This window comes from Pavona decussata, unplaced genomic scaffold (assembly GCF_977016875.1).
Source record: "Pavona decussata unplaced genomic scaffold, jaPavDecu1.1 SCAFFOLD_83, whole genome shotgun sequence".
Taxonomy (NCBI): Eukaryota; Metazoa; Cnidaria; class Anthozoa; order Scleractinia; family Agariciidae; genus Pavona; species Pavona decussata.
In genome coordinates, this window is record NW_028145501.1 from 310,468 (window position 1) to 321,940 (window position 11,473).

At 37.9% G+C, this 11,473-nt stretch overlaps 2 protein-coding genes across 2 annotated transcripts; one reads left to right on the forward strand and one right to left on the reverse strand.

The window, feature by feature from the left end:
- Positions 1–1,956: 1,956 nt before the first annotated feature.
- On the forward strand, positions 1,957–4,057 carry LOC146475687 (dol-P-Glc:Glc(2)Man(9)GlcNAc(2)-PP-Dol alpha-1,2-glucosyltransferase-like). Its single transcript, XM_085115395.1, has 2 exons — positions 1,957–2,347; positions 2,793–4,057. The coding sequence occupies exons 1-2, from the start codon at positions 1,967–1,969 to the stop codon at positions 3,852–3,854; spliced, it is 1,443 nt and encodes a 480-aa protein (XP_084971521.1). The 5' UTR covers positions 1,957–1,966; the 3' UTR covers positions 3,855–4,057.
- Positions 4,058–4,233: 176 nt separating this feature from the next.
- Positions 4,234–11,459, reverse strand: LOC146475688 (uncharacterized). The gene is made up of 9 exons (XM_085115394.1): positions 11,308–11,459; positions 10,866–10,959; positions 9,388–9,967; positions 8,442–8,498; positions 8,030–8,079; positions 7,670–7,727; positions 6,419–7,331; positions 5,319–5,698; positions 4,234–4,823 (listed from the first exon to the last, which is right to left on the reverse strand). Exons 1-9 carry the CDS (start codon positions 11,327–11,329, stop codon positions 4,803–4,805), a joined length of 2,175 nt encoding a protein of 724 aa, XP_084971520.1. The 5' UTR covers positions 11,330–11,459; the 3' UTR covers positions 4,234–4,802.
- Between the last annotated feature and the right edge of the window lie 14 nt (positions 11,460–11,473).

Genomic DNA, 11,473 nt, shown 5'->3' on the forward strand with positions numbered 1-11,473 from the left:
TGTCGAGGCAGGGAAACCAAGAAAAAAGAGCAACACAAGACATCGAAGAGACCGCATTACTTTCTCGGGATATGTTCATCCGAAAACTTGCAGAATACCGTAAAATTTCGGAAAAAAGTCCTTGGTATTTTTTCTGAGAACTTTTTAAGGGGGCTTATTTTCAAGGGGCGTGGTTACGTTTCAAAATTGGTTAAGAGATGAGATACGCCACACGTGTATTCATAATAGATAATGAATAGACTCACGTTTTCCGTCGATTTTTTTCGTAAACGAACGACCAGCATGTCTACGCGTGAATGCTGATTGCTGAGGAAGAGTTCAGAGTCTGAAACGGCACTTTCGAAGCCAAAAAAAAATATAGTTTTCGATAAAGTGGTCTTATCCCCTAAAAAAGAGATTAAGGTTGCTAAATCCCTCGCGGTGAATCTCACAGGGAAATAGCCAAGCTATCAGATGCATGGCTGTGCCGTTTCAAAATCTGACCATCATGAATAATGTGATGTAATTTATATTCTATTGTAATAATATTGTAATATTTGTATTGCACGTCTGTTTGTAACATGAAATTGTTACATTAGGGTTGACAAGGTGTTCCCTAAACGGTGAAAGGAGGAGTATTCGAGGAAAAAATTGTAAATATATAAAAAAACCGGCACCTTTTTGACTCATGTAATCATTTATTGAGGTCATCCGTGATCAGACATTGTGTTAATTAAATGGTGTTTTACAATAGGTGAGGTGTGGGGCGTTAAATATTGTTGGTTTATTGAAAATCATAAAACAAGATAAATTTGATCACATTCGACGTGTGTGTGCTTTTTTTTAATATACAATTTGTATTTTTGTTGGTCTGATTGAAATAATTGTACACTGGCATTACTACCTTAGCCCGAAAAGCCGTGAGAGAAAACACAAGACGACGACAATGTCGATTTTACGGTTTCCTTAACACGTTACAGAAAATCGTGAATACCTTTTAGAAATTCTATAGGTAAGAAAAGTGAAAACTCTTTATCATGTCATTTTGCTCAGTGTGCCGATCTATCCATGTTAGTTAGTATCGTGTAAGTCTCGTGAAAACGCAGGTACAATGTTATAACACAGATGTAAGCAATGTTTTCGCTTGATAAGTATGTTAATAACGGGGAAGGGAACTCTCACAGCAGCTCATATCCTCCGGTCTCCTCCAGTAGCATTGGCTCATGATCAAACCATTCTTGTGCAGAATCCTGACCAATCCTATGACATAGTTACAGGTGGGCATACTTAGCAACCTTGATATCCTTTCTCTGTCAATTTATTCGTGTGACTAATGGTTTCTTCTCATTTCCGACCACACATTACCATATGCGTTCTCCTCTCCTTCTTCTTCTTCTTCTTCTTCTTCTTCTTCTTCTTCTTCTTCTTCTTCTTCTTCTTCTTCTTCTTCTTCTTCTCCTTCTCCTTCTCCTTCTCCTTCTCCTTCTCCTTCTCCTTCTCCTTCTCCTTCTCCTTCTTCTTCTTCTTCTTCTTCTTCTTCTTCTTCTTCTTCTTCTTCTTCTTCGTCGTCTTCTTCTTCTCCTTTTTCTTCTTCTCCTTCTTCTTCTTCGTCTTCTTTCCTTCTTCTTCTTCTCCTTCTTCGTCTTCTTCTTCTTCTTCTTCTTCTTCTTCTTCTTCTTCTTCTTCTTCTTCTTCTTCTTCTCCTTCTTCTTCTTCTTCGTCTTCTTCTTCTTCTTCTTCTCCTTCTTCGTCTTCTTCTTCTTCGTCGTCTTCTTCTTCTCCTTTTTCTTCTTCTCCTTCTTCTTCTTCGTCTTCTTTCCTTCTTCTTCTTCTTCTTCTTCTTCTTCTTCTTCTTCTTCTTCTTCTTCTTCTTCATTTGATTCCTCTATCTCGTACCCAGATCTCACTTCTATCTCGTACCCAGATCTCACTCATGCTGGGTGATATCGTATAGTATCCCGTCATGCACTAGTTTTTTTTATTCAAGATGGCGGCCTTTCCGTTCTTTTCCTTCTGTTCAGCTTTGTTAGCTGTTTCTCTTGGTATTTTTATTCAGTTCAACGCTAAACAGCCACAAGCCTATATGGACGAGATTTTTCACATCCCTCAAGCTCAGAAATACTGCCAGTATAAGTTTAAAGAATGGGATCCAAAGATAACCACTTTGCCCGGTATCTATCTGCTCTCGTTTCTGGGTTTACGCGCTCTCTCATTTGTCCACGGACAAGAGTTACATCTACTTTGTTCGACGTTTTTGCTGCGGATGACCAATTTGGTGTTCCTGATGGGAAATGTGTGGCTTCTGAGACAGCTTCTACTCCGCTTACAATGTTCGTTTGGTGCCAAGACGACCCAACCTCACAACAAGGTCTGCTAGAATAATTTGTCTGTTAACCATGATCATTCATTCCCACGTGATAAGGGACATTTAAGGATGTTACCCACAGACTCAAAGGTAGATACATGTTGTACAGTATAATAAACAGCACCACTGCAGGAATGCACTGCTCAGTAGCTTCCATCTGAATGGTCACCTTTTTGGATTTCATCCATAGACTCAAATTTTAGAACCACCTTGTACAGCATAATAAACAGTACCACGGGAAAATACTGCTCAGTAGCTTTCGTTTAAATGGTCACACTTTAGGATTTTATCCGCAGACTCAAAGCTTAGAAACATGTTTTATAAGGAGAGTTGTCATGAAAACCTATCTGGACAGTGTGAAAGTCTTTTAACTATGTAGATCACAGTATACCATATTCCAGATCAAATTGCCTGAACACAGCCTAAAATTATTCCACTTTTTCAACAGGAAAAAGCAACAAAAGAGGATGAACAGACAAATCTAGCCACCAAATGTTCCGTCACAGCTCTTGTCCTGATCATGTTTCCGGTACTTTACTTTTTCTCATTCCTCTACTACACGGATTCCAGTTCTGTATTCTTTGTGCTACTCATGTATTATCTCAGTCTCCGTGGAAACCACTTTGCGGCAGCATTGGCTGGCTGTGTGTCAATTGTCGTCCGTCAGACCAATGTTGTATGGGTTGTTTTCACAGCAGGAGTGACGGCATTGCAAACTTTACAGCAAAGCCTTGACAAAGCAAATTGTAAAAACTCACCCAACTTGTTGACTGAACTGAAAGTATATTGTGTGGCATTTTACAAGCAGTTTTTTAAACTTCTTAAGTGCCTGTGGGCATATGGTTTAGTCGTCCTTGTCTTTGGTGCTTTTGTAGTTTGGAATGGTGCAATTGTAGTTGGTGACAGAACTCAGCATAAAGCATGCTTAAATTTCCCACAGATATTTTATCTGTTATTATTTACCTTGGCATTTAGTAGTTCTGTTTTCCCTCAAGACATCCTAAGTTATCTTAAAAGCTTACAAAATACTCTCAAAAAACCATTGCAAGTCATAGGGTTATTCTTAGCGGCAGCCATAATGATTTTTATTGTGTACAAATTTACTTACGTACATGAATACCTGCTTGCTGACAATCGTCATTATCCTTTCTATATTTGGCGGAAAATTTACGCCAGACATTGGTCAGTGAAGTATTTTCTCATCCCAGTTTACATATTTGCGGCATTTTGCATTCATAGTAAATTGATTGTAAAGCAACATAGGCTGTGGACTCTGATGTTTTATATCTGTGTTGGTATTGTAACCATTCCACAAAAGCTTCTAGAGTTTCGTTATTTTATCATCCCTTATCTGTTATTCCGCCTCCATGTTCCACTTGTGTCATATGCAAGGCTGTTGTTGGAGTGTTTATTGTATGTTGGTATAAATGCTGTAACCATTTATTTGTTTTTAGAGAAGCCATTTTACTGGGCTCATGACCCAGATGAGGTTCAAAGATTTATGTGGTGAAACAGTTTGTTGAAATGGAAATTTTATTCATAATAACTATCATTTTCAAAGTTTTTTGTGATAATTATTACAAGTATCTTAACTACCATGGGTATTGTAATGTCATAACAATGCATTGTAATAGCTAAAAACTATGGAATTATGAAGATCAAATATTATAAACCCAGAACCTTAATTTAATAAACTTGTTTTTTCTTCTGTAATGCACTGGGTTACTTCCTGGCAGGTTTTGCAAGTGAATGTTTTATAAAAGTTTTCAGACCAAAAACTGAACAAGCCTTTGGTTGTTACCTTTCCAGGACTCATACACACCCATGATGGCTTGCATTCACTTTGATTGTGCTCATAGTTACAAGTAAACCAATGCTTATCTTCTTTTGTATTGGTGCATACAAGGCTGCATTTTGCATTTAACTGTACCAAAACTTGAGATAGTCGGACAATCATATGAGATCAGAAGAACAATTACCTTCCACTGAAATGGACTAGACCTTATGTAGCGAGAGACCACTGCAAGTGGTCAGAAATGTGAAAATTCTGGTTTGGGTATGCAAACTTGCAATGCATGTAGATGTAAGTTACCCATACATTTACACACAATGCAGTGACAATGCCAACACAATAGTATACAATGTCAGTCCCAACAAGTTATTTAATTTTTGAAATGCAAATTTCTCTCTAACAGAATCTCCCACCCCCTAAAAAGCCCCAAAAGTCCTTTGAACAAACATAAATCTGGGACCTATGTTTCAAATTTTGTGGTACAATGTATTTGCGCTGTCACATTTTTACGTTTCACCTAATTATTATTACTATTATGTAATGTTAATCTTTGTATTTTTAACAAACATGTAAAGTTCTCAAACTTTTTAACTCTTCTATATTGATTGTCCAATCTGCAATATTTGCTCCCATGTTGATTATTTTGACAGTCAATATCTCCAGTCTTCATATATCAATGAGAGTTCCCTGCAAAGTAAAAAGGATTTGAAATATCTATTATCATACTCTGGAAAGAAAATCATACTTATTCCTAGCTAATGACTTGTACACCACTAACATAAATTTGTTAAGATTGATACATTTGCATAGAAACTAGTTCCATTATCCTGTCTTCTTAACATATTTCTGGCAGCCCTGGCAGCGAATTTAGAACTCCAAGTTTCCAGGAATTCCATCAGCGGCACAAACCTTGAAGAACAGGTCTTGTGCGCCTATCATAGTTAAGCCCAAGGGGGTGGGGGTTAGGGGACCATGGACAGATGTGGAGCTTTTGGATTATTTTTCCATGGAGTGATGCCCACATTTAATCATTTGACTGTTAATTAACCAGTGTGAATCCCAAATCAGGTAATTTTGTTTGTCAAAATTCTTTGGATAAGTCAAACACTCAACATCTGCTCCTTGCTCTCTGGCTGAAAATTTTACTGGAGCATAAGATATATCACAGTGCCGATCACTTACTTCGGTTGGTAAGGTGGGTGACAGCTCAATTAAATTTCTGACAACTGAATCTCCACCCATGCAGTCCTGGACTGGATCAACAGTTACGGCCTGGGAACCTGGAGAGAATGGATCAGATAATCTGAAGCTTGATTTTGACGGTTCAAGGCTCAGATCAGCTTGAGAACCTGATGCTGTTGCGGTCTTTGGCTTAGCGAGCTCTGCAGATGGTGAGATGTTGAATGGAAGAGCACCTTGTGCAGAGTAATCTGTGCTACTTGATTTTGACTTCCGAGACTGGGATCTTGTTATTCTGCCACTTCTTAGAGGGGTGGGGAGGAGAGAACGTCGCTTCTGACCACCTGCACTCAGAGACTTTCTTTTTACAACTTTAGTTGGAACTGCAATGTAAAAAGAAGAGTAAACAGACCAATGACAATACAAAATATCATGTGAGTTCTCTTTGATTAACAAGGGTAACACTTGTCTTGACTAATACCCCTGTAGTCCTTGGATTCTAATTTATTGGAACTGAAGTGCTCGGAGAAAATTCGGAGCAAGGACAGGAACCAACCCTAAGCTCAACCAACATGAGACAGACATCAAATCAAGTCTGAGAATTGAACTTGGGCCACATCATTCCTGGTCTTCATAAAAAAAACTGATAAAAAAAATTTAAATACTAATGAAATTCAACTAATAATTATATTCAGCTACAGAAGTTACAAAAACAAAGCCAAGCTCCACATTAATTGTGTGAATAACAAAAACATGGATGCTGGAATTATTTCTGGGCTGTTCTGTGTTACAAGGAAAAACAACTCAGGTGTCAGATAAAGAACGTTAGGGTTGCAGCAGTAACTTCATGTATCTCACTGGCCCTGGTTGTTCAAAGAGTGGATAACTTTATCTAGTGGTGAAATCACTATCGAGCAGATAAAATGTATTAGTTGAAGTACATTTATCCACTGGATAACGTTATCCACTCTTTGAATAACCAGCCCCAGATTGGTCATAGTCCAAAATCAACTTGTCAAAGTCTAATCAAGGTTTTCTTGCTTTGTGTACATGTACTGTATAATCCCACAGTCAATTTTGTTGTCAATACTGATAAGTTTTACCTGGGTTAGGTGGAGTTACCAGATCTTTAGACACACAAGCACCATTATCAGGAGTGGTTGGCCTGTGAACACCCTTGCCTCCAGTCTGAACCTGAGTTGGACCTGCTTTCCTTGTGATATTTGCTTCAACAGCACTGCTACGCCTTCGCACAGGTGTTGGAACAGTTGTTAAACTGTTTCTTGGTGTTGCTGTGGCACTGCCTCTCCTCCTGGGGGTTGCCTGCAGTTCAGGCTTCTTTGCTTTGGATGGTGTTTGTACGCTCTTGATTGGTTGTCCTGTGGAAATACTGCTCCTATTTCTGGCTGTACTGTTTGCTTTGGGTGTGGTAAATGACTTGGATCTTTGCACCCCACTGGGTGTTGGAGGCTTTTCAAGATGTTGCCCAGAGTTCACGCTGTTCTTTTTACGCTGGATGGCTGTACTGCTTGCATTAGGAGTGATAAATGACTTTGACCTCTGTACTCCACTGGGCGTTTGCGATTTATGAAGATGTTGCTCCGAGGTCACACTACTCTTTCTTTGCCCTGGTGTGCTGCCCAATGACCTTGTTGTTTGTGGTACCCTTTTGCTACTACATGTAATATTCCCAGACTGCGGCAACGCCTTAACAGGCTGTGGTTTCCCTTTTGGTTTATTTAAACTTGACGCTGGTTTTGGCATGGCACTGTTTCCATTCAAAGGCTTCAGACTGGCTTTTGTAGCTGGCACTTTACGTGCACAAGCAGAAGGAATAGACGACACGTCAGAAGATGAATCAGCCTTAGAGATGGTGAAGGTTTCATTCAAATCAGAATTTGATTGCGATAACACACTTGAAGTTGAAGATACTGATGATGTAGAGCTTGTGCGACGGCGTCGTGGTTGGACACCAAAGCCTGGAGGTTTTATTCCACTTTGAGAAGGGACTGGCAACTACAGATGTGAACAACAACAACAAAAAATAAACATTACGCATTGACCATTACATAGAACGTGATCTCTACAATAATAAATTGATTTTTTTTTCACTCTCCTCTACAACCAACCTGAAACAACCTGAAACAAAACAACCTGCTTAAAAAAATGGAGGGAAACAGTGAAAAGGGGGAGGGGAGGGTTGAAGGGATCCACTCAGCTTTGTCAAAACTAAAAGCTTCTGGAGAAAAGAGAGAGCCTTTATTGGAAAGTAAAAGTGATTAAGTTGACTAAAATAACCAAGACAACAGGCTGAAGGCTGGACCAGGACCTGGTAACTGATCTGATCAGCTTACCTTGGATGACTCTGTAAATGACAAATCACCTTTGCTTGAACCTTGAACATTGCTTGCCCTTCATTAAAAATTCAATTGATCACAAAATTAAATTAATTTACATTGCTTAGTTACAAGGTTCTTATAAAAGTGCCAGGCGAGTGAAAAAAAACAAAACAAAAAAAAAAAAAAAACAAACAAAAGATAAAAAAGCTACAACTTTGTATCATCTTCATTGCCATCACAATCATCATCACCATCATCATCATCATCATCATCATCAACAACAACAACAACAACAACATAATAAGCTTTACTTTTTTGCCACTTTTTTTTAGCAAGGAAGAATATTAGAGGTCAAGTTTTTACTGTAATGAATACCTTGTTCGTCTTTTCTTTGTGGGTGACACGCCATTAGAGTCAGCTTTGTCCTGAACATTGAAGACAACTGCACATTAGACTGTAGAATATCAGTAAAGTTAAGGTACTGCTACCACGAAATTTTGAATACAAGGCTCTCTGGAAACAAGCCCCCTAACTCATAGACTCAAAGTATTCTTCAAGATGTTCAGAATTGCACAGTGCATAATTATGTCAGAAGGTTGAATGTAGACCGCGAGCAGCATAAATCTCTAAATTTAGTTGAGCAATCACGCCATCAACAAGTAGCAGTGAGGCTGCTGCAAGCATGGTTGGCAAGAGGGAGGAAATGAAAAATAATCATTTTTACTTTTCAGACTTCTGCAGTATCATGTATTACAGTCTGGGTTGAAAGTTCAAGCTTAATATTTACCTTGTTATCAGCTGAGCCAGACTTTAAAACTCCATAGAGATGCTCCACTTTTATAGGCTGTAATCAAAGTGATATCAAAATACCCAGTTTACGTAACATAACATTTTGGAAACCTTTCATACAGCTGTAAGTGACTAGGGTTGGTTTTGAATAAAGTTTAATGTTTTCCCTTTTCAACCAGAAGATTTCCAGTTTGAATTTTGGACAGTCTGTTGAATGTGGCAGTAAACAAAACAAATTCTCCCATTCTTCTTGGCATTTTGGTCATTTTCAAACTCTTAGTAGCATGCTATAGCGTATTTATTCCCTCTAGTTGTTGGTCATTATAACTGGCAGCTGTTGGCTATTAATGATAGCCCTATATTTCAAGAGGATTGCATCTGTCTCATATCACTCAGGGCTGTCATTAAGAGGCGGGGGCTGGGGATTTCCCCCGGTTACTAAGAACGTGGCCCCCAGCTATTTTCATAGGAAAATAGAAGAAAAATAGAACCAAAAGAAATTCCTAGCTGTTTGATTCCCCACCTACTTGTTGTATTTATCCAGCAACTTGAAATCTTAGTGACAGCCCTGATCACTACTTGTTAGACAATTTCATTTCAAAAACTCATTAATAATTCATAAGCCCATTGCCTATCAAATGGTCGATAAAACATCACCTGCAGTGGTTTTAAAACCCGATAAAACCTCCTCCTTATTAGTATGCGGTGTTTAATGTTTTTCTCGTATACTAATTTCCAACGTTCACAAAAGCATTGTTATGAACTCTCTTGACACACGCTTTTCCAGGAATGTTTTTGAAGCCGTTAAAAAAACTTGCAGCATGCGTTTTATCGGGTCTAAAACCACTTGGCTGCACCTCGTGGTTTTAAATCCCAATAAAATACTGCTGCTCGTGTTTTAAACATTACTTAATTGAACACATCTTTTACCCCGTTACACTTACAGAATTAAAACAGCTACGAGTCTTAAGCGTCATCTGAGTCTTGGGAAGTTTGGAACTTGTAAATTTGGTTACATTTGACAATGGACGAGCTTTTCGACTTTTGAAGGGTGATGGTAACGGCATAAGAGGCTGCTCCTGAGAATTGCTCTCTTGCAGGATGCGTTTTGGAGTGGTGGGAATCACATCTGGAAATTCTTGCTGTGATGAAAGGCTATCCTGTGAAATCGATTCATTAGAAGAAGTAGATTTTGTGGTGCTTTTGGAGTCATTTTCTTGATCTGGATCTGCCTCAACACTAAATGTTTGTGATAAAATGTTACATATATCCCTGTTTTCCTTCTCATAGTAGAGACTTTCATCATTTCCCATGCCTTTATTTGAAGAAGAGTTTTTAATGAATATAGAAACAGCAGTAGCTTCTTTGAAAAGCTCAGCAATCTGTTCACCATTGAGTGGACTCATTGGCTTGAAATTATCGTCATCTTGTAGACCACTGTTGACAGTTGCACATCTCTCTTTGTGTCCAATTGGTCCAAAAAACACTTCATCCTCATCTTCTAAATCATTGTTGGCTTCTTCCCTGGTAAAAAAATGTCATTCAACTGACTTTAGCTAAGCTTTAAGGCTAAAATGGTCAAAACCTGTTGTAATGGACACCACTAGGACAGAAAAAGTGTCTGCATTAATTGAATGTCCACATTAACCTGGTTATTTTAAGAAAATGTATGGGTAAGGAGAAACAAAACTGTTGGTAATTTAAAGGTGTCTGTATTACTCTGGTGTCTATAAAGCTGTTCAGCAAAATCTAGTGATGCACCAATCCAACCAAGATTATTTGTAGGAGTGGCTTAATATTGTTATTTGTAGCTTGAAATTTCCTTGATACGCGTTCAGTGCAGTGTATTGAAAATTTAGTTTAAGTCCACTAGCATTCTACATATCATGCAGAATGCTGTAATCTGATTGGATACACTACTGTCTAATCTGGGTTAGGCTACATAGAAATAAGAGGCAAATGGAAACATGGGGTAAGATGAGAATTGAATGGGAGTCAAGAGTTGGTCAGGAGTTGAACACCTTGTCAGTCTTTTGCAAGAACTTGATTGCCTTCTTTTGACAAATATAATGCAAATTTTTAAATATATTTAGCAGTTTATTTCAAAGAATCTTGTATTCTCCCTCAAATTGATTAGATTGTCTCGTACAATGTGATGTAATTTGGAATTTGATTTAAAATAAATAAATGAATAAATAAATAAATAAATAAATAAATAAATGAATGAATAATAAAATAAATAAATGAGTTCCCTATACATATTACAATATATTTGACGCTGCTATATGAAAAATACAATGATACCATCTGGTATATTAAATATGTTGTCAAATAATATGTCCATTGAACACCCACCGCTAGTTTTATTCCACTGATCACAAGCAATTTAAACAAACTGATCATAACATAAAGGGAAAATTACCTGACATCATATTCAGTTGGAGAGATAGGCACATCAAAATCGAATTTTTCATCTTCTATGAGATCGAAGGCGCCATCAACTTTACTGGAAAACCCTACATGTGTAAAAAGAGAAAACCCATTAATAAATACAAGCAAACAACGATGAAATGACTCACGAATGTGAGGAACAACTGAATCCTAGTATATAAGGTTATAATTGGCCACAACTTCAAGTCTTCAATTTTTGTTCCTCTTGACGAAAACTACGATTCAAACGAATTGCTTTGTCTTTCATGATCATCGTACAAGCGCGATTTCGAAAGAATAGAGAGATGCATCAAGATCGTAACGTTTTATCGAAGCGAATCTTGGAAACTTTAATGCCAAACTAGCAATAAAAAGCCACTGTTGTCAAAATATCGACCTGAAATATGAACGTAAATAATGATGATCGAACTTACCTTTACGGCTCGATGCTGCCATTTACGTTTCCTGAAAGATTTAGTAGGCCTTTTATATATTTTTACAGCCAAAAAGTGGAAAATTTTGGGCTAGAATTGCTAGAAATCATTCGTACACTCGTACACAACCACAAAAAAGTTCAAATCTGTTCGATCGTCCCAGATC

Coding starts and splice junctions, on each gene's coding strand:
- LOC146475688 (XM_085115394.1), bottom strand. CDS start 11,329: ATGGCAGCATCGAGCCGTAAAG. Junction 9,968..10,865: donor CCAACTGAATATGATGTCAG/GTAATTTTCCCT, acceptor TTTTTTTACCAG/GGAAGAAGCCAACAATGATT. Junction 7,728..8,029: donor ACAAAGAAAAGACGAACAAG/GTATTCATTACA, acceptor TTTTTAATGAAG/GGCAAGCAATGTTCAAGGTT.
- LOC146475687 (XM_085115395.1), top strand. CDS start 1,967: ATGGCGGCCTTTCCGTTCTTTTCCTTCTGTTCAGCTTTGTTAGCTGTT. Junction 2,348..2,792: donor CGACCCAACCTCACAACAAG/GTCTGCTAGAAT, acceptor CTTTTTCAACAG/GAAAAAGCAACAAAAGAGGA.